Below are 21,438 nucleotides of genomic sequence, written 5' to 3'. Positions count from 1 at the left end.
CTCAGCCTCTGGAATTACCAATAGGTACCACACTCCTTGCCTATGTTTGATCATTTTTATAATTTTTTAAAGTGGAAACCTTTAATATTCTTTATATATGAATCGTTTATCAATTGTTATACGTGAATCCTCACACCCAGTCTATAGCATGCCTTTTTATTTCCTTAATATTATCTTTTGCAGAGTGCACAACACTGTGGAGTGTTCACACACACACACACACATATATATATATATCACTGTATATATATATATATCATATATATCACCGTATATATATATCATATACATCTCACTGTACTTCCTAGTCATCTCACTCCTTCATTGCCCTCCCCCTGACCCCCGCCTCCCCTCCCCCATCCCCTTTGCTTCACCTCCCCCATTCCCTTTGCCTCTCCTCCCTCATTCCCTTTGCCTCCCCTCCCTCATCCCCTTTGCCTCCCCTCCCCCATCCCCTTTGTCTCCCCTCCCCCATTCCCTTTTCCTCTCCTCCCTCATTCCCTTTGCCTCCCCTCCCCCATCCCCTTTGCCTCCCCTCCCCCATTCCCTTTGCTTCCCCTCCCCCATTCCCTTTGCAGCCCCTATTGTGTCAATGTATCCCACTATCCATCTCCCAGTCCCTTAAGATCTCTTGTGCCACTTTCTAATTTTTCCTCCCTCTCCTCCCATCTCTTCCGCACGAGCACGCACACAGGCCCATCCATGCAGTGCACGCAGGTGTATGTACACAATTATAAATCTAGGTTCCACATATGAGAAAACATGCTATATATGAGAGGTTTAATTTTGACAAGGATCATCTTTTCTTTTCTTTTCCATTTTAAAAACTGCATTGTATTTTTGGTGCCACTACTAAGAATTCTCAGCCTAAACAAAGCCATGAGACTCTATGTGTTTATATTGGGATCTGCGATCTATTTCAAGTCAACTTTTAAGTAAGCATAGTTTTTTTTTAAATGAACCTAGGACTCTCCAGTTTTCTCTTTCACTTGTATAAGGACCTCTTATCTCTCCACATTTAATGACGTTCATCCTGAAGGAAAGAATGTGTTTTAACCTAGAATATAAAGTCAAATATCTTCTAGCATAAAGAGAAAAAGTTCTGCAGACCCTGGCTGTGATGGAGAGGGTCCCCTTTACCTCAGAGAGCGCCCACAGTTTGCTTTCCAAAAATATCACAAAACTAAACGTAGTTCACACATCAGTTCCCTTTGCCCAGCTTTTTTAGAAGCTCAAAGAAGACTGAAAAAAAAATCAGAACATTAGAATGAAATGGAACTTAAGGCTCACTTGGCTAAATTCTTCCTTTTCCAATTCACAAAAATAACACAAGCACGTGACAGACTGTAGAGCTCCGGGGGACGCTGGCCTCGATTTCTTTGTCCTTCTGGCATCTCTCTCTCTTCATGACCTCACATGTTGGTATGCCCCAGGCTCAGTCCTCAGATCTCTTATTTCTTTCTTCCACTCATTCTCTGGGTTATCTCATTCAGCTCCTGGCTCAAAATGCCACATTCACTATATGAGTCAAGGCTCCTCCAGTCTCCTGCTCCCCTGAACTCAGACTAGTTTACCCAGCTGCCACCTCAACACACCAGAGATGTCTACCAGCTACTTGTCTACCACAGCAGTCTTGGCTTACCCTTGCTCTGGAACTTCTATCAGACCCTTTCGCCTTATCAATGAAATATACCCAGAATCTGACAGCACCATGGCCACAAATGTCTCTACGGCCTGGACTGGGATTTGGACTTTACTCCTCACTGGGTTCAAAGTCTCCTGACCTACTTCTGGAGCCTGTTCTCCACAGTGGCCATAACGATCATTAACGACTCCATCTTGCCTCTGCCTGGCAGAACCTCATGGATGACTTCTCATCATTCTGAATCACATCTCTACATGACCTGACTCCTGCAGGTCTGAACTTTTCTGCCCTCCTCACCTCTGCCGGTTTGCTAGTCTTTGAGTCAAACAAAGCTTGTCGCCCTACAAGGGATTGCCCATGCTGGTTCTGTTCCTCGAGGTGCTCAGCAACCCTGCGTCCTCTCAAGGCTGCAGCACACTGAGGCACACGTACCCCCTGAAGGCCACTTTTCCTCAGAGGCCTACGTGCTCTCTCTATACCTGCCCCATCTTCTCTCTTTGCTGTAGCTTTCTCTGTAGAGCTCACCACTGCCTGTCCCTCTCTTGCTTGCCTCCTCTACTGAAACGTGAGCATCAACGAAGGTGGAGTTTGCTTGGTTCAGAGCTGTGACCCCCAGCATCCAGAGCTGGTGGCCCATAGTCCATGCTCAGAGATCAATACCAGGAGATTCCTTTCTAGTCTGTGTTACTTCTGCCTTTCCCTGGAGGTTGTCATTGCTATTTGTGAGCTAAATAGCTTTTTGGATTTCTAAAAAAAAAACCGAAATGCATTTGTAAAAGTGGCCACACAGCTTTCCTGATGACACAAGTTTCATACTGTGCTTTTCTCACTTAATATCTATTTGGAAAATTAGTTGATCCACTCATCTATGTATTTATCAGATTATAGTGTTAGGCCACACCTCAGATTTAACCTGGCTCATTGCCGTGTTGATAGGTATGTGGATTGTGCCCCCTTTCCACTACTGCAAAGGAGCCTGCAATGGATATGGTGACCCAGTCTCTCTCTGCACATGAACGAAAGACCTCACCCTGGAATGTCTGTCTGTCGGTGACTTGGCAGATGCTGATGGTGGGCGTGTAAAACGCTTTCCCTCCCATTATTTATCTTTTTATATTGCCAGCACCAGTAGGTGAGTGCCTAGCACCCCGCGTCTTCGCCAGCACAAGGTGTATCACTTTCAACATACGTTGTTTTTGACTCCTTTATAAATGAGAAAAGTAATAAAACCTAGGGCTTGCAAGTAGATAGTTTCTATTTCCTACCTGGTAAACTTTTGAATCCCTAGATGAGAAACTCATTTTGTAAAGAAAGAAATAACGCGTGAAAGAAAGAATAGAAGACGATTTGAGATGAGAAACATCTGTCCTTATGGAAGTTTCTTACGAAGAGCCATCTCTTGATGTATGCAGAGAGAACCAAAGGCCACACCCAGCGTCTTTTCTTGCTACAAAATACTGTTTCTAGATTCTTTTCCTTAAATTTGCTTTTATTATTTGTGCAAGTGAGAGCAGTGCGCTCAGAGGCCAGAGGCCTAAGATCCCCTGGAACTGGAGTTACAGGCAGATATGACAGGCGCCGAGAACCAAACTCAGGCCCCCTGAAAGAGCAGAAGAGCTCTTAACCCCTGAGTCATCACGCCGGCCCAGATTTTTATTTTTTTTCTTAAAATGAATCCACAACACAAACCGTCAAGTGTTGAGAGTTGGCTTTAGGGTTCCTGGAAGTTGTTGTGCCCCGTGATTTATTATTTCTTAACAACTTTGTGGTTTCCGCTGGGCCTCACTAGAGCGCTCCCAAAGAACAAGAGCAGTTATCTGTTTTAATGACTGGGCCTGGCATCCAGAACACAGGCACAGGAATGAACGCAGAGAGCCATGCCAAGCCAGACGAGCGTCGGGTTCACAAGCAGCACCTGGGGGCTTCTGGGATGTAGTTGGTTTCAGCCCAGGATGAGTGTGAATGCCGGTTGGCTCTTGCTTGCTCTGCCTCTGTGGCTGCTGGCAGGCCTGCAACGAGGTTCAAAGGGCAGCCCCAAGTCATCTCTGGTTTCATCAGCTGTCGAATGTGGCCTGAGAGATACTTTGGTGTAGCCCCAGTTTGTCAGAATTTGAAGCGTTCTGGGAAGTGAGCTGCTCTTACTATCTAGATGACAAAACTGAGATCAGAGAGACAAGTGTGGCTCCTAGGAGGTAGCCCAGATACTTTAAACCTCAACTTATAAACAGTAAATAGAAAGTGGACTTTATAACGTGTACTTACGGACTTAGGTTGTTAGCTGCAAAAGCATCCTTGCTTTCAAATTCCCAAGAAGCAGTGTAAAAACTCTGTATATGTTCCTGAACCTGTACCCTACCACCTGTCCATGGCAGACATTGTTAATCAACCTCAGAAAGCTCCAACGCAGCCTGAGAACCCTCTTTAAACAGTGCTTCTGGTAGGTAACGAGTCATAATTGAGCCAAGTTTTTATGCGAATTAAACATCTGTTTGTTCCTCCCTCATAAACGTGTGACTCACGACCCAACGCTAACAGCCCTGGACATTAAGCTAGAAGATCGTGGTTTTGACCCTCGGTTTGCTTTTCCTGGTTAAGTTGTATTAGGCAAGTTATTTAACTTTTCTGGGACTAGTTTCCCTGAAATGAGGGCGTCAAGAAGGATAATCAGTAAGCATCCTCCTTCTCAGAACATCCTTATGATTCAAGGCACAGAGATTTTAGAGTCTGTGATTTTATAGTTTTATAGTTATTCTAGGGTCTTTGATGAAGACCATAGACGTTCTTTTGTTTTGTTTTTTCTTTCTTTCTTTTTAGGAAATTTGCATCTTACAGATACGTTACTGGAATTCCGACATTCATGTTTCCAGCCTTTCTTGGCTGCTGCTCTTTATTTGCAGGGCTCCATTGATCTATATCACTGAAACCAAAATTTAGACATTCACAGGGGTCAGGGGAGTTACTTAAATGAGGGGAGTTACCTAGAAGCCATTTTTGGCTAAGTGGGGCACAAATGGCCTCACACCCCAAGTTGGAGCAAGGCCCGGTGTAGCTGGCTCACCCTGCAGTTCAAAGTTCAGGATCTTGAGTTGCTTTTTTTTTGGTTTTGTTTGCTCCACTTGTTCCTTCTGATGTGCAAGAGGCCCTGCATTCATTCCGGGCTTAGCAAGGGGTTCTCTTTGGGCTCCTTGTCCCTGGTCTCTCCGGCACCTTGTTGGTGACTGACTCTTGTTTGTTTCCAGGTTCTCCTTCCCTACGGGCATATCCTCTCCTGTCGGTGATCACCCGGCAGCCCACAGTCATCTCCCACCTGGTTCCCACCGGCCCTGGACTCACCCCAGTTAACACTCGCCACGCAGTTGCTGCTGAGGCTGCTGCTGCCGCTGCCGCCGCCGCCGCTGCCGCCGCTGCCGAGACCCCTGGTGGCGAGGCATTAGCCAGCAGCGAATCAGAGACAGAACAACCCACCCCCAGGCAGAAGAAACCACGCAGGAGTCGCACCATCTTCACGGAGCTGCAGCTCATGGGCCTAGAGAAGAAATTCCAGAAGCAGAAGTATTTGTCTACCCCAGACAGGTGAGGACCGGAGGATGGCCCTCTCTGTAGGTACCCCCTGGGGAAGAGTTCTGCCCTCTGTGGGATGTGGATTCACAAACGGCACATTTAGTGCCGGGTTACACTCTGGTCCAGATATTATTCCTTTGCTCAGATCAGAGGGCCCTCTCCTCCGCCTCTCCAATGTTTTTGATAAGCCTCTTCAGAATACCAAGAAAAGAGAAATCACACTATCTGTTCTTAAAGCCCCAGACATTTAACATCACACACGGTGGGTCTAGATCTGTGACTTTAGCCCTTCCTTACCCTCTTGAATACCTGGCTGACTCAGTTTGATGGTCTGGCTCTGGGTGGAAAGGCCTGGATTGATCTAGGTCAGGAGGTTTCTGAGACCTTAGTGCATTTGATCAGGGTCAAAGCAGAGCTACTTGGCAGACATCGCTGAGAAGCTGGAGGGAAATCTCTTTAAAACCTTTGCAATTCATGTTTGGAATGATTGTAAGCCTTGCCTTCTCTAGAGGCCCTCTGTCTTTAATTTAGTACCTTAATTACAAAATATGCCTGTTCCCTTACCTTACCCTGAGGTGGATGAGCTCAGGGATGGGCCTATTTACTGGGAAACTTTTCCAGATCTTTAAAATTATCATTATTATTATTAATTATTATTGTTATTATTATCATCATTATTGTTGCTAACTGCTTTGTCCCCGTTAGGTTGGCCCCAGTCCTGTGAAAGGGAACAGGAAATAACTGCAATTAAATGCCTGAAGCTATTTAGCAGTTGTTTAGAAAACGATCTGAAGTGAAGCACAATCTCCAAGTTTCCCTTTCACGGAGAACTTGTCTGCTGGTTCCACAAGTTAGCTGCTTGCTGGGAGTCTCTTGGGTGCTCCAAAGTGGGGTGGCATGGGTGACAGAGAATACTATGTAGTAAACAGAGCCCTGCTTTAAAGGACATCATGGGTGGAGGGAAAGAATGAATACAATTGTTATAGCATAGTGAGCCAGCTGTGGTGCCGTATGTTGCCATAGAAACGGAACGATATTGCAGAGCGTGGCAGGAAAGCCTTTAGAAAGGCCTTTGGTTCCAGAAGAGAGCATCTTACATAGAGGAGACATCCCTACAAGTCACAGACTCCTGTCCACTAGGCATGTTGGAGGAACTACAAACACGGGCATTTCTACTTAGGGATTGGGTGGGTATAGGAAGGACCTTATCTGCCTGACTGAGGGGCAGGCCTTGCTGCTGAGCAGGCCCTGGCTAATAAGATCCATTTTAGAATCATAGCTTCCATAGCACTACGACTGATGGATTATAGGCAAGTGATGGGCCGGCCAAATCTAGGGATGGCTGCCGGGGCCAGAGCGGAGGGGGGTATATTTAAAAATGGAGATGGAATGGGAAGAACCAACCCTGGATGAGGAAGAAGGGCGAGAGTCGAGTGTCCTGTGGTTTCTGAATGAGGCAGGCCATTAGGAAACACGGATGCTCTTCATGAAAGCCTAGCGGCTGGGGATGGGCTGGGATGGACAAGGCAGAGTGAGCTTTGCTTTGAGCATTGACACTGTGGTTACGTTTGGGCAGGCAGGTCTGTGGGCTGGGGATTAATACACGTGAGCCGCAGGTTGCAGGTAACTAAGCTTTCTGAACTTGTGTGGTCAGACGGAACAGCCATCATCCTTAGTTGTACGGTTGTGAGTCTAAGAGGCTTCTGAAAGTATGGTTGAAAGTTAGGCTTATTTCTCAGAAGCTAGAAAAGCTAAGAGGGAGAAGGGGAGGGGGAGGGGAGGGGCTAGGCGGAAGATGAGGGGGAGGGGGAGAGGATGGGAGGGGAGAGGGGGAGGGAGAGGGGGAGGGAGAAGGGAAAGAGGAGAGGAGAAGGGGAGGGGGGAGGGGAGGGGGAAGGCGGAAGACGAGGGGGAGGGGGAGAGGATGGGAGAGGAGAGGGGGAGGGGGAGGGGGAGGGAGAAGGGAAAGAGGAGAGGAGAAGGGGAGGGGGGAGGGGAGGGGGAAGGCGGAAGATGAGGGGGAGGGGGAGAGGATGGGAGGGGAAAGGGGGAGGGAGAAGGGAAAAGAGGAGAGGAGAAGGGGGAGGGGGGAGGGGAGGGGGAAGGCGGAAGACGAGGGGGAGGGGGAGAGGATGGGAGAGGAGAGGGGGAGGGAGAGGGGGAGGGAGAGGGAGAAGGGAAAAGAGGAGAGGAGAAGGGGAGGGGGGAGGGGAGGGGGAAGGCGGAAGATGAGGGGGAGGGGGAGAGGATGGGAGAGGAGAGGGGGAGGGAGAGGGGGAGGGAGAAGGGAAAAGAGGAGAGGAGAAGGGGAGGGGGGAGGGGAGGGGGAAGGCGGAAGATGAGGGGGAGGGGGAGAGGATGGGAGAGGAGAGGGGGAGGGAGAGGGGGAAGGGAAAAGAGGAGAGGAGAAGGGGAGGGGGGAGGGGAGGGGGAAGGCGGAAGATGAGGGGGAGGGGGAGAGGATGGGAGAGGAGAGGGGGAGGGGGAGGGGGAGGGAGAAGGGAAAAGAGGAGAGGAGAAGGGGAGGGGGGAGGGGAGGGGGAAGGCGGAAGATGAGGGGGAGGGGGAGAGGATGGGAGGGGAAAGGGGGAGGGAGAAGGGAAAAGAGGAGAGGAGAAGGGGGAGGGGGAAGAGAGAGAGAGAGAGAGAGAGAAAGAGAGAGAGAGAGAGAGATAGAGAGAGAGAGAGAGAGAGATGTGTCAGGGCTTCCTGATACTTGTCCAGGCATCTCGCAGGTGACCCACACAGAACTGATTCACTTGCACAGGGAGGAGGACTCCATCTGGCTGGCATTGAAGCCTACGGCTCAGTCCCTCCTCTCTCCCATGTTCCCTACCTCCCTACGTGACCAGAGCCATGAGCACTCCCTCCTCCCACAGCTCCTGCTCTCCTCCTCTTCCCTGTTTGTTTCCCCAGTTTCCTAGGTGACTCCATTTGAGTGAATCTGCAGGGAAGTGAGAATTTGTAACGGTGGCAGGTAATGAGAACAGGCCGATGACAGTGAGATTTTTTTTTCCTGCAGCCAACGTGGTGAGTCAAGGATGCATTTTTCCCAAGTGAGCTAACAACATTTGCTAATGCTGTTGTAAAACTGTGAGCCTTCTACTGACTAATGCACCTGATGGCCTCAGGTGAACCAAGCTCAGGAAAACCCTTCAGGAGCCTAAAAGGACCCTTAGCACCACCAGAACCCAGAACAGCTCTGGGACCAGAATTGTAGAATCACCCTGGATCGTCTGGTTCATAACGAATGACTCCCTAGGGCGTACTGCTTCATTAAAGAGAAGAGCTAAGTGCTGCTGGCATTGGGCACTGCTTATTGCTTTGGTCAGTTCATCACTTCCTGGAAACTGCTCAGCCGACAGTAGCCCCTCCACAGGGATGACCACGTATGTAAATGTAGCTTTTAGACAGGCCCAACAGTCCTACGAAGGCAGAGTCTATTTTTGAAATTATTAGAGGCTTAGTTAATGTGCCCCAATCAGAGCGGGAGTTCTGGGCAGCTGTGTATGTAAACACGCAGAGTTGGCTGATGCCAGGGTCCATGGGTGTGTTTATGCCAATGGTAGATAGATGTTCCTGGGTGGAGAAAGCTGCAACCAAGGCATCAGGGGTTGCACCTGGACTGCCTGTTACACCTGGACTGCCTGTTGCACCTGGACTGCTTGTGGCTTAGGGTTGAGCCTGTGCGGGCTTGCAAAAAATAGTGGGCCCTAGATCTGCAAGTGGCAGTTCTCAGAAACCTGGTGACCTTCAAGCACTGGTGGTCACGGCTCAAGTTAATGTACAAGTCTGAACTGCTTCGCTGAGCAGGGTTGGAGCTCAAGGGAGGTTGCAGGCAGACAGCTCATGTTTTCTTGGATCTCATGTCCCCCTAGGCAGTACCCAGGTAACTGTATAGGTCCCTGGCTGCAGCCTTGAGAACTAAGGATAGAAACCCAACTAACTTCCCCCTAATATCCCGTGTCCTATTTGGCGTTGGGTCCTTGCTCAGGCTGTGGCATTTCTGTTTCCCCTCCACAATTTTTGCTTTGTGGAGAAGTGTTGTGAGGTGGGCCCTCACACAGAAGGTGGCATACAAGTCAGTCATGGGCGGATTTCACTCTTGCTCCAGGATCCAGGAGTCAGCAAAATTAGAGCCAGAGGAGTGTTTATTTCAGGCTCTTTGTATCACATAGTCTTTCCCCATCTACTCACGTCTGCTGATGTAGCACAGAGGTAGCCATGGGCAATGAAAGCAAATAAACTTGTCTGCGTTCCAATAGACTTTATTGAACAGGAAAAAAAATCAAGTGTCAGGAATAGCTTGGCCATGTCATCGTGAAATTCTACTCTCTCGCTAAGCGTTAAATCTTCTATCTGTAAAATGGGAATAATTATACCTACCAAGCTCGGTGTGGTGAAAAGATAGCACTGGGCAGTGGCTTAAAGTGTGTGTTTGGGGTGCTGGCATGCTCTGGAGATGGTTGCTGTGTGCTCGAATGACTTCTCACTGTACAAATGGCTTCAACCTTAGGACTTTCCAGAAGGTTTCAAAGTAGAAATACAGTGGGCCTAGAAAGCAGGAGGGACTATGGATTTATGGCTTCATTGGGTTGTACATTCCAACCATTGTAATAATTTAGGAACATTCCTGGGGCTGAAGGGGATGTTTTAGCACACGAGTCACTTGCTTCACGAGTACGAGGCCTGAAGTTCAGATGCCCAGAACCTTCGTAAAAATTGGGTAGGTATGGCCGCTGCCTGTAACCCTTGCGCCTTTAGCAGGCACAAATAGGGGCTGTCCAGGGCAATGGGGGAACTCTGGGTTCACCAAGATACCCTGTGCCAATAAATATAGTAGGATGTAATGCTTGACGTCAACCTTGGGTTTCTACACACACCACACACAAACATGCATGCACCTAACTATATACACATGCATGTGCAAAAATATTTCTGAGTCCTGCTTTGGGATCTAGTGACGTAGTAGGCAGTTTTGTGAACACAAGCTCAAGGCTTGGTCTTGAGCTGGGGAGGCACAAGTAGCATGGACAGCATGGTCCATTGGGGTGACTGCTGAGTCAAAGGAGTTATGGGAGCTCACCAACACCGGAGGTGAATCTGGAGAGATGAGTGGAATTCCCATAGAAGTACAGCTTTACTTCCTGTTTCTAGCTTTTGGGATCTTGAGCCTACATTTTATAGATATAGGGGTGAAGATCAAAGGCTTGGATGTTGAGGTTCATTTCAGAGAGAGAATGATTCTGGGATGGGGACTCTGCCCGTGGTCTTACGTGTGGCCCCTCTTTTCCTGTTTTCCAGCCCTACACAGCGTTCTGAGAAGGGAGACACCCTTCCTCTCGGCCATGGCCAGGGTTAATGGTGGCAGTCTGAGATTTGGTAGCAAGTGCCAGGCGCCAGCCAGCATGTCCCCACCGCTGTCCCTCACTGCATTTTCCTCACCCTTCCTTTGTGTCTCATGCCTTCCAGGTTGGACTTGGCCCAGTCTCTGGGGCTCACGCAGCTGCAAGTGAAGACTTGGTATCAGAACCGAAGGATGAAGTGGAAGAAGATGGTGAGAAAGGGCAAGGGGTGCAGCCCTGGGCCCATTCTGGTGGGAGGGATTTCCAGTCTGAAGCTGTGGGGAAGGATCTCTGGTGGTTTGGACTTCGAGACAGGAAGATCTTCTGAGGCACTGGCTGTAGAGGGAGGCTGTTTGAACTTGACTTCTTTTTTTTTTAAACAAACAAACAAACAAAAAATATTTTTTCAGTCTTCTATTTTATATTTTATATATATTTATGTATATTTACAATATATATTTTATAAAATATATTTTTATATTCTATTTTATATTTTCAGTCATCTATTACACCCAGATTGAAATTTCCCCTCCTTCTCCTCCTCTCCAACCTCTCTTCCCCCTTGCCTGTACATTGCCCCCGCCCCAGATCCACTTCCTACCCCCACCCTCTCCTCAGAGAAGAGCGGGCTTCCCAGGGACGTCAACCAAAACACTGCTCAACAAGCTACAATAAGACCAGACATATACTGTTACATCAAGGCAAAAAGGCAAACTGGTAGGAGGAAAACAGTTCCATAAGTAGGCAAAAGAGTCAGGTACAGCCTCTGCTCCCACTGTTAGATCCCCTCAAGAACTCTAAGCTATGCAGCCATAACATATATGCAGAGGACCTAGGTCAGACCCCTGCAGCTTCTTTGCAAATTCTGGGTCAGTTGATTCTATGGGCCTGTTTTTGTGATGTTCCTGACTCCTCCGGTTCCTCTAATCCTTCCTCCTCCTCTGCAGGACTCCCTAAACTCCACCTACCTTTGGCTGTGGTCCTTGTCATCTGCTCCCATCAGTAGCTGGATGAGGTCTCTCTGGTCTCTTTGATGATGACTGTGCTAGACTCCGGTCCCAGCACACTCTTTAGACAGGACAGTATGCAGGTAGAAGGTTTTGTGACTGGGTTGGTGTCCCAATCCCTCCACTTGAGGCCTTGTCTGGTAACAGATGGCCAGATCAGCGCCGCCCCCAGCCCCCCACCGTGTCCCCATTACTAGGAGTCTCTGCTAGGGTTACCCTCATAGACTCCATGGAGTTTCCAATTCACTTTTAAAATATCCCTCAGTTCCTGTCATTTCTCCCAGTATTTTCTCCTTCCTTCCCCCAACTGATCCTGCCTGTTTCCAACCCTACTCACTCATAGTTCGCCTGCGAAATCTACTCTGCTTCCCCTTCCCTGGGGGGGAGCCTTATGTCCTCCACTGAAGTCCTCCGTGTTGCTTAGCTTCTCTGGGTGACCTCATTTCTTAACCAGTTTCTCTAGAAATCGAAGAAGAAAGCCTACAAGCTCCCTCGGCTGCTATTCTGAACCCCACCTTCTAGTACTTACAAAGATCTCCGTTCTCCTCCCAGCAATAGCTCAGTACCTTCTGGCAGTAGTTATAAAAAGAGACGCACGCTTCTGTGCCTGCGTCCTTGAATGCGGTAGTCTTTAACCTTGGCGGCCATCACAGTTACTGGGTAGCAGGATAAGCTCCCCTCCCTCCTAGGGAGTCTGATCTCGGAGATCCATGGCAGGGCTGGGGATGCCAAGATATTTTGTAGCATGCTCCCTTCAGCTGGCTCCCACCTCCCAGTGACCTATTCGATTGAGAGAGCCTGCTGTGACTCCAGAGCCCTCACAGTGCAGTCACGTTCTTGAAGTCCCACCCCTGGACGTTTTTCCATTTAGAGAGGATGCTATGGACCCACTTCACGTCTAAACTGCAGAGTCACTGCTGCTCCTCTGCTAGCCATCCCTGTCGTAGGCAGCACAGGGACGAGAATAAAACATAACCCGTGCTTCTAGTGGAATTTGTTCTGAAGGTGGAGAAAGAAGGCCCAGGAAGGGCATGCAGAATGATTCGGTTATTTAGTTCGAGATCAACCCCTCAAAGAGTTCAGAGTTGCAGGAACGAAGACAGCTGCAGACAGAAGTTAAAACTGAAGGATAACGAGATTCAGATAAATTGAGTCATTCTGAAAATTCTATAAGGCTCTACACATATGGGACTTGTGGAAATTGGGGGTGGATGTTGTTCACTAAGGGAACTGAGTTCGGGGAGTGAGAGGTGCTGGGCCATTCCTCTGAGAGCCCCTCCCTGCCCATCTGGGGCACTCCCCTTGGGTCCTTTTTCTTTTTCGTCCCACCACCTTTCTCTTTCCTCATCAATCATCATTGTGGTAATCAATGTCTCCAGAGCAGCAGAGTATTGTTTAAATTGGTTATCAGCAATCTTTGCATGAGTCATACGAATAACGAACTGACAACCCGTCCTCTTGGCCAGCACCACCCAGTCCCCCTGTGGGACAAACATGTGCACTCTGAACTGTGACATCACCTGATTTTTATTAGCCACTCCACTGCCAGCACAGTTGTAGATGATGTTTTCAGCCATGTGCTTCAAAAATGGAAGGAACTCAGCAGCTTTAACATCAGAGAACATTCTGGGCCAATTCAGATCCCTTCAGGAGAGAAGAGAACCAAGCTTTTAGTTCAGTTCATGTTAGGAACAGCCAGTTATTTCGTATCAGGTAATAGGGTTGGAGTGACAAGTTGAACCTTAAAAACGTTTTGAGGTACTTGCATTTCCATGTGGTGGCTGTGAGTATGAGTGTAAGGGACAAAACCCAAAAGGCCCGTGAGAGCAGAAAGGGATGTTGAAGGGGCAGGAAGGGTGAGATAAGGAGTGCAAAGGGAGGCAGAGAGGGAGGAAGGCAGGAAAGCCATCACAAACAAATGATGTTTGAGAATGCTTAATGAAGTTAACGTTTTATATGCTAATTAAAAAGACTAATTAAAACACACAGAACATAAAAATACTTTCAGTTGAGTCACTGAGACAGACCTGAAAGCTAGGTTAAACAGAGTAATCAAAGCAACCATGGAAGGGCTGACATACCGCTTCAGGAGCAGAGAAGAGGAGGGAAGGCTTTGTGGAAGAGGCGTCCGTAAACTGGTTTCAGTGGGATGGATGGCAACGTGTCCAGTGATGGTGGGGAATGGGCTTTGGGCAGAAAGAAGGGGCAGAAGGAACTTCAGAATGGTGGAAGCCACACACAAGGCATGGTGCGCAGTTGTAAGTGTGGAGTTCAGACTCCCTCAGAACAGCAGGGCATTGTTGAGCTCCAGATTGCCTCATATATTTCCCCGCTAAAACTCTTTCAAGGCTATCTCTTCAGGTACTGAGAAGGAAAGAAAAAGATAATTGGGTAATAAAGATGTCTCAAGGCAAGTAACCTAATTGGAACTGGAAAAAGATTAGCATTTGATTCTCAGACTCACTCTCAAGGCTGCCAAGGACAAAGCTGCCAAGAGCCAGATAGGATCTCTAACTAGTTTTGACTGGTCAGCATGTGTAACCTATAGCGGGTTGAGTAAATTTAATTTTGCACATTAGCTGGGATGCTTATCCCATATTCCATTTCTGGGGATCCACAGCATTTATATCTGGCTGAAAATGTCTCATTTGTTAGTGGTCTGCAGTGTTAACACCCAGTTCCCTTCTGAAAGCGGACCGACCATACACTGCAATGTGGGAAGACTATAGTGTCACACACAGGTGCCACTTGCTTTTGAATTGTCTCCAGAGTGAACAGTTCAGTGAAACTGTTACCGGTTATGACCCTGGACAGGTTACTGTGTGTCTCCTTGGTAAAGTCTCACATCTACTTCGCAGAGTTCTGCTATCTGAGGTAACATCTCTAAAATACCTAGGCTAGTGTTCGCCACATGGGACGCAGACAAGGGAGGTTAGCCATCGTGGTTTTTAGTGTTTGTTGTCGACACAATCCATGTTTTCAAAGAATCTGAGCTTGTCGAAGCCATGATAGGAAGGCAAAAGTGAATTCTACAGGCTTCTAAGACCCCTCAAGCTTCTCTCTTGGTTGAGGGGAGTCCTGAGTACTTGGTCCCCTGATTCAGCTCTGGGACACAGTTTGAGGCCTAATGGGACATGGGGTCATCAGACTGGGACAAACAGCTAATGAGAATGGCAATGCTGTAGGAAAGATTCATGGAGGAGAGTCCAGACATTTTTTTTCTCAGCATCATCAATTCCATGGTCCCAACTGTGCTGGAGGAGGGAGGGGAGAGGGACCTGGCTTCTAGTGGGTGAGCGTGGACGCATAGGAAGCAGTAAGACCAGTGGCATGTCTTACTCGATCCTGTGCATTCAGCAGAATGTAATGCTGGTGCGAATGCTAGATTCGAGAAGTTTGGACTCTTACATTTAACTCCAACTCTACCCTTGGCTTGCTTCGATGCCTGCAAACACTTTCTGTCAACCGCTTCCTGTCATCCTATTCTCTCTGAGGTGCCTGAACCCCATCTGACTACCTCAGGAAGAAAGCAAGAAGAGCCATCTTGACATCTTCGTCTATATTCAGATGCCTAGATTTAGGGTACGGAGGTGGACTCCGGATAAATGCAGCCAATGCAGTACAGTATTCTGGGTGCTTTGTGAGAGACAGAGAGAAGCACATGGCCTCATGCCTAGTGGGTTGCCTGACCTCTCTGGACTAAGGAACAACCTGTCTCTAGGAGTCAGTGGGGAAACAAACCCCCGGAGAGGCTGCAGGGTGCTCTCGAGTGTGCAATCCTAGCGCAGGACGGGTGTGATTTAATTGCATGTCTCAGGTGCGCTGGGAGGCAGGGGGCCAGAGGTCGATGCGGAAAGCAGCCAGGAGGGTAGTTATCTCCTAATTATTGCTTGCACTGGAATGTTTTATTCCATTTAGAAAATGGTCTGATTGTTTTGACTTTTTTTTTTTTCATGCTGTAGGGAAACAGCCAGGTGGGGTAGATCCAAGCTGTGTGGGTGGTGTTCTGTAATTGCTGGGCTGGACTTTCTTTTGCCAATTAGATGGCTTCCTTAGACCTGCCCTTTTCTAACTTGATTATTGCATGGGGCAACTGCTTTTCTGTATAACCTCTTTCATACCCAGTGGAGCCGCTTTCAACATGTAGATTCTGTCTTGGCACAGTCAGGCACTTTCAAAAGCACTGACATCAAAATCAGATACTGACATACCCGAGAAGGAACACGAGTGTCTTCTCTCCAGAGGCGATTTCTGCTAAGTGTCTATACCTTGCTTAAGTTCACTTCATACCTCCCTTTGAGCTGTCCGGATGGGTTCAAATAAGTCAAGAAGAACTGCAGCTGGAAAAAGGTGTTTATTGAGCCTATATAGCTTTCTTGGCTCTTATATGCAAAAAATAACTCAAAACAAATCACAAATCTACATAAGAACTAAAATCACAGAAGCCTTAGAAGAAAACAGAAGTAAATATTTTTGACTTAGGATTAGAAAAGGCCTTCCTGTATCCAACACAAAAATCGTTAGCAACAACAGAAAAATTAAGTTGGATTTTATGAGAATTAAAAACTTTTGTGCTGTGAAAGATACCATGACAAAGTGAAAAGATTAAAGAGAGAGAGAGAGAGAGAGAGAGAGAGAGAGAGCGCTGAAAAGAGAGCCCTCAGCATAGAAACAGATATTTTTAAGTGTTCTATCTGGTAAGAAACATGAATCTAGATTTTTTTTTTTTGGTTCTTTTTTTTCGGAGCTGGGGACCGAACCCAGGGCCTTGCGCTTCCTAGGTAAGCGCTCTACCACTGAGCTAAATCCCCAGCCCCGAATCTAGATTATTTTTAAAAATCTCTTATACTGTATTCTAAGGAGATAATTCACACAGACAAATTGCGAGACACATGGTCTGTCCTGAGATCATATACACAGTATACAAATTGAGCAGGCTGTACTTACATACTTAGATAGAATATATACCAACAATTTAAAAAAAAAGGCAATAAATTTGAGAGAGACCAACTTGGGGAGGGGAACATGGGAACGGTTGGAGGAAGAGAAGGAGGAAGTGATATATTATATTTTAAATAAAATTTATTTTTAAAAGATGTACAAAAGGCCAATAAACACATGAAAAGCTGCTCGACACTGTTAGCCAATAGGGAAAGGCAAATGAAAACCACACTGAGCCCCTCCTTTGCACGAGCTAGGACAGCCATAATCATGAAGGCATCTATTCCAAGCATTGGGGAGGAAGCGGGGAACTGAAATCCATACACATCATTGGTTGGAATGTCCAGTGGTGCAGCTACTTTAGCAAGAGTCCTCAGAATGTTAGTCAGAGTCGCCACACGATGCAGCCCGTCTGTTTCTGGGTACAAACCTGAAAGAGGTCCAAGCGGAAACTTGAAGCGGTGTCAGTTCATCCATGCTCACAACTCACTGAGCCCAAAGGTGGGCGTAACCTGAGTGTCCATCAGCTGAGGAGGGAGTCAGGGAGCTGACACAGACATGCGGTGAACATTATTTTCTGATACGTGCTACAACGTAGATGGGCCTTGAGGACACTGTACAAGTGAAGCAAGAAAAGCCCACGAGTTACGATTCTGTGTCTGTGGAAAGACCGCTTATTGCCGAGGTGCAGGGCAAAGATGTGGTGCTGATGGGCAAGAGGCTTCTATAGGGGATGAGGACACTCAATTTAAAATTTCACTGCCGTGATAGTTGCCCTAGTTAGCAATTATGCTAGACATTGTTAAATTGGGCAGTTTAAATACATGAAGGTTGAATGCAAGCCCAGTGGAAGGAAGTTAGGTCACTGGGAAGTGTCCTTGAATGGACAGGACACTGAGACCCCAGCTCCTCCTTTGCCTCCTGATCACCTTCTCCCACGTGATAATCTGGCTTCCCCATATGTCCGAAAGTAGTGGGCCAGCCATGAAGTAAAACCACTAACCAGCGAGGGAAAATAAACTGTTCCTTCAGATGGATGTATTCATCTCAGATATTATACTCCAGAGTTATGAATCCAATTATTACAGAAAGTAGCAGAAACATCTCCTACCCCTTCTCTATTTAATTAAAGCCCTCCCAAAGCTCTTCACGCTAGCTGTGCCCGGAACATTAACTACACAGAACCAGGGGTTGGAGTCGGTGGAGGAAGGACTGTATATTTCCTTTACTAAGTTAACTATGGCTATGGAAAACAATTATTTTCTACCTGTCTCATAGGGTTCGTTTCACACACGTGTGCTCATTTTCATGCCTGCTTTAGAGTCTGTTCTTTTAATCTCTCTGTCCGTACTTCTCTTGGTATTAAGTGCCGAGTTATGCGATGCTGACTAACATCCACTGAACAGGAGAGAAGCTGGCTACAGCCTTCAAACACCCGTGGCCAAACCCGGTGGCTTCGCTATCCCGTGGAAAACCACACACCGTGCTGTGCGAGGATGGACCAGGAGCAGGGCGGAGGGATTTCTTGGATGCAATAACTTTTCTTTCCTTTTTCCACATAGGTCCTTAAAGGTGGACAGGAAGCACCCACGAAACCTAAGGGGCGCCCCAAGAAGAACTCCATTCCCACATCAGAGGAGATCGAAGCGGAAGAGAAAATGAACAGTCAGGCCCAGAGCCAGGAGCAGCTGGGATCCTTGCAGGGACAGGAGGAACCCCGTGATCCCCAGGAGCCCAAAGCGTGCCTGGTCCCCTTGGAGGTGGCAGAACCGAGTCAACAGCCCCAGGAGTTGCCAGAAGCTTCCTCTGAACCCCCACCATTAAGCTAAACTAAAGTTCTTTAGGGGGAGGGGGAGCCTGGGAAGAAGGGAAGAGAGAAGCAAGGAGATGCTGACGGAGAGAAGACCGCTAAAGACTAGTCACGTGGGTAGAGGAGCGCTTGCTGTCTCCCTCCTCCCAGCGGCATTTTCATCTGGAGCACTTGATGAAGACTTACTTGTGTGGGACTTGCCGTTCTTGCAAGGCTGTGTTAGCCACAGATACCCTTGAGTAAGGGAGATAGCGCCTTGGATCTGATTGCCCAGGCTTAGGTGATGGCTTTAGGGCTGGCTGCAGCAGCCTCTTAGTGTGTCGGGCTGGGCTGGCCTGCAGCAAGGGCTGCTCTTCTCCCTCTGGGCAACAGGTCAGCAAAGCAGGGAGAAAGGAGGTGGAAGTGCTTGGGAGGCCTGCCCAGGCTCCTTGCTGACTCAGCACTTATTTCTGTAGTTTTAAGAGAATTGATTTTTTTTTTTGAGGGTGGGGTGGGGTGGGGTGGGGAAAGCCATTAAAGGCAGAGAAAAAAGAAAAAAAAAAAGAAAAAAAAAGGAGTTGGAGGGAGTTGTGAGTTACAGGGGACGTCTCAGAGTCCTGCTCGTCTGTTTGGAGACACGTGTGCCTTTGTACCTTTATAAGATGGTCAGGTGCCAACAGACCTGATGATCGATCCTTGGCTTCCCTGCTTCGTGAAGCTGCCATCCGGGAAGCCGCAAATGCAGATGCGTTAAGATAACTTTTATTTTTTAATTAAAAATAAATCTTTGAAGAGGATTGTCTTGTTTTTGTTCATTTGTTTGTTTAGAGAAGTGTCCTGTGGAACGGGAGGTAGTCAGTTTCCATGGGCCTTTCTTTTCCCATCTACAAAGCAAAAGGTTGGGCCACACCACGAGTGCCTAAGTACAGGAGCCACAGAAGTGATACGGTGGTCACGAGGTTAGGAAGTCGAGTAGCTGGGCTGCCCCACCAAGCTACTCCATGGCCAGCAGCTGCACAGATGGGGGCTTCAATTTTAAAAGTTGTTGTGGTATTTTTAAAAATATACTTCTTTATTTTATTTTCCCGTGTGTGTGTGTGTGTGTGTGTGTGTGTGCGCGCGCGCGTGCGTGCTCATGTGAGCGCGTGTGGGGCATGCTCCTGCCACTGTGTGCGAGGCCAGAGGACAAATTATGGAAGTCGGTTCTGCCCTTCTCCCATGTGGACCCTGGTAATTCAGCACAAGTCATCAGACATGGAGGTAGGTGCTGTTAGCAACTCAGCTGTCTTGCAGGCTGGCCCTTTTGGATAGCTAATTTAGGGATAAGCTTTGGGGGGTCAAAACTCTAAACATGAGCTTTGCTTCTGTCCAAACCTTTAAGCCCAGTCCTCTGTACTGGTTTCTCGTTTGTCACCCAGCTTTTCTTTATTAATTATCCAACTTCTACGAAAAGAAGACTTAAAAGCAGACTACACTGCTGTGCCAAGGCACTGGTGCTGGTGCCCAGTGGACGTGCTTTCTCACGTGAAAGGGGTCTGGGCTCCATAGTCCCTGCATAAGAGGAAGATGTCACAAGGGAGGGTTTGTCTGGCTCTCATGCACTCTGATTGTGAGGCCTGATTTCTCAGGGTCACCTATAAGGTTGCTTCCCTGTGATGCCCTTCAGGACATGACACCTACTTAGTAACTGGCCAGTCATCCATTACTGCCACCTTTATCATGCCATAGGCTTGGAAGCTAGCAGCCCCAGCCAGGAGGTCGAAGCTAACATTGTTTCTGTGAAAGAGTCACACGACACACTTTAGAGCCAGACAAAAATCTGCCCATGTGTAGCCATCTGGCTGCCCACTTCCCTCTGTTGACAAGCAGACAGGGCAACCACACAGCTTTGATCAAGGCCCACCTCACATCTCTGCTGCTGAGAAAAGCAGAGGGAGACGTCTTTCTTTTTACTCCCATGAATAGACAAAGGGGTAAAGGATCGGCCTCCGAGAACCAGTTTGTGTAGACCACACCCTGCTGCCTGTGCAAGGCAGCTTGTAGCAAGTGTGCAGAGAATTGTCTTCCTCGCCTCTGCCCACCCTGCAGTGCACTTGTACAATGTGCTGACCAAAGCGGTGTCACAGCAAACCAAAGCCAGCATACAATGGCTAGAGTCAGCATGTGGGCGGGGCCGGGTAGACTCGGAGAGCCGTGCTGTTCTCATTCTAGGAGCTGTCTGCCACTGAGATGTGTGCATGCGTATGTGGGGTGTGTGGTGTGTGGTGTGTGGTGTGTGTGTGTGTGTGTGTGTGTGTGTGTGTGTGTGTGATCTATGAGCGTCTTCTACTCCAGGTGCCCATGATGTTCTTTACCATCTGACAACAGCCGTGACCGTATGGACCTGTCTGTGCACACACTTGCTGGCTCTACCACATGCTGGGTTCCAGGTGCTTCTGACTCCAACTTACTCCTTGTCCCATCCTCTTTGGTTGGTTTCTTGCCTGGAGGGGTTGAAGACATTTCACTGGTGGATTTAAAACCTGGGATTATCTTTCCCTGTGTTCGGTAAGGCCCAGCCCAAGAGTACCTCCACTTACAAGCTCGTGGCTTAGCCTCCAACCTAAGATGTGCCTGTTTCTTTTTTTGTTTTCTTTATTTTCTAATGAATCAAAGATGGGCCAGCCTGGACATTCTCTCTCTCTCTCTCTTTTTTATTGACAAAATTATTCGTACTCAAGGCATATCTGATGTTTTAAAACCCGCACGCAATGTAGAATGGCTGCATCAGGCAACGTGGCCTTTGCATTTTCTCATATACCATTATTTTTACCATTATTACTATAGGGAGGCCCACTCTCAGCACTTTGTCATCATATAATAGTCTGAAACCTGTAGTCACCACATTGTACAATAGATCTCTCTTTGGACCTACCCGTCCTAACTGAAAATTTTAAAATATAAAATATTTATTTTTATTTCATGTGCATTGGTATTTGGCCTGCATGTGTGTCTGTGTGAGGGTGTGGCCTCCTCTGGCTTTGCAGACAGTTGTTAGCTGCCATGTAGGTGTGGGGAATAGAACCTGTGTCCTGTGGAAGAGCGGCCAGTACCCTTAAGCACGGAGCTATTGCCCCAGCCCCATGACATCTTTTATCCTCTACCCAGCAT

The 21,438-nt window shown here is 47.8% G+C and overlaps 1 protein-coding gene and 1 long non-coding RNA gene across 4 annotated transcripts in view; one reads left to right on the top strand and one right to left on the bottom strand.

The window, feature by feature from the left end:
- The window catches only part of Barx2 (BARX homeobox 2), a 67,702-nt gene extending 48,619 nt beyond the window's left edge, over positions 1-19,083 (top strand). The window contains exons 2-4 of the mRNA NM_001427453.1: positions 4,885-5,218; positions 10,679-10,763; positions 18,062-19,083. Of these exons, the coding sequence (NP_001414382.1) occupies positions 4,885-5,218; positions 10,679-10,763; positions 18,062-18,328 (686 nt within the window). The 3' untranslated portion in view covers positions 18,329-19,083. The remainder of the gene's footprint in view (positions 1-4,884; positions 5,219-10,678; positions 10,764-18,061) is intronic.
- LOC108351669 (uncharacterized) lies at positions 9,459-12,363 on the bottom strand. 3 transcript variants are annotated; one of them, XR_005488032.1, is made up of 3 exons: positions 12,125-12,363; positions 11,520-11,695; positions 9,459-10,917 (listed from the first exon to the last, which is right to left on the bottom strand). It is a non-coding gene; the product is annotated as an uncharacterized LOC108351669 (long non-coding RNA). The 3 variants fall into 3 exon arrangements; XR_001839286.3 differs by having other exon boundaries at positions 12,088-12,348; XR_001839285.3 differs by having other exon boundaries at positions 11,520-11,619; positions 12,088-12,315.
- Positions 19,084-21,438: the final 2,355 nt, after the last annotated feature.

This window comes from Rattus norvegicus, chromosome 8 (assembly GCF_036323735.1).
Source record: "Rattus norvegicus strain BN/NHsdMcwi chromosome 8, GRCr8, whole genome shotgun sequence".
Lineage (NCBI taxonomy): Eukaryota > Metazoa > Chordata > Mammalia > Rodentia > Muridae > Rattus > Rattus norvegicus.
The sequence above is the reverse complement of the archived record's forward strand: the minus strand, read 5'-3'. Positions and strand labels throughout refer to the sequence as shown.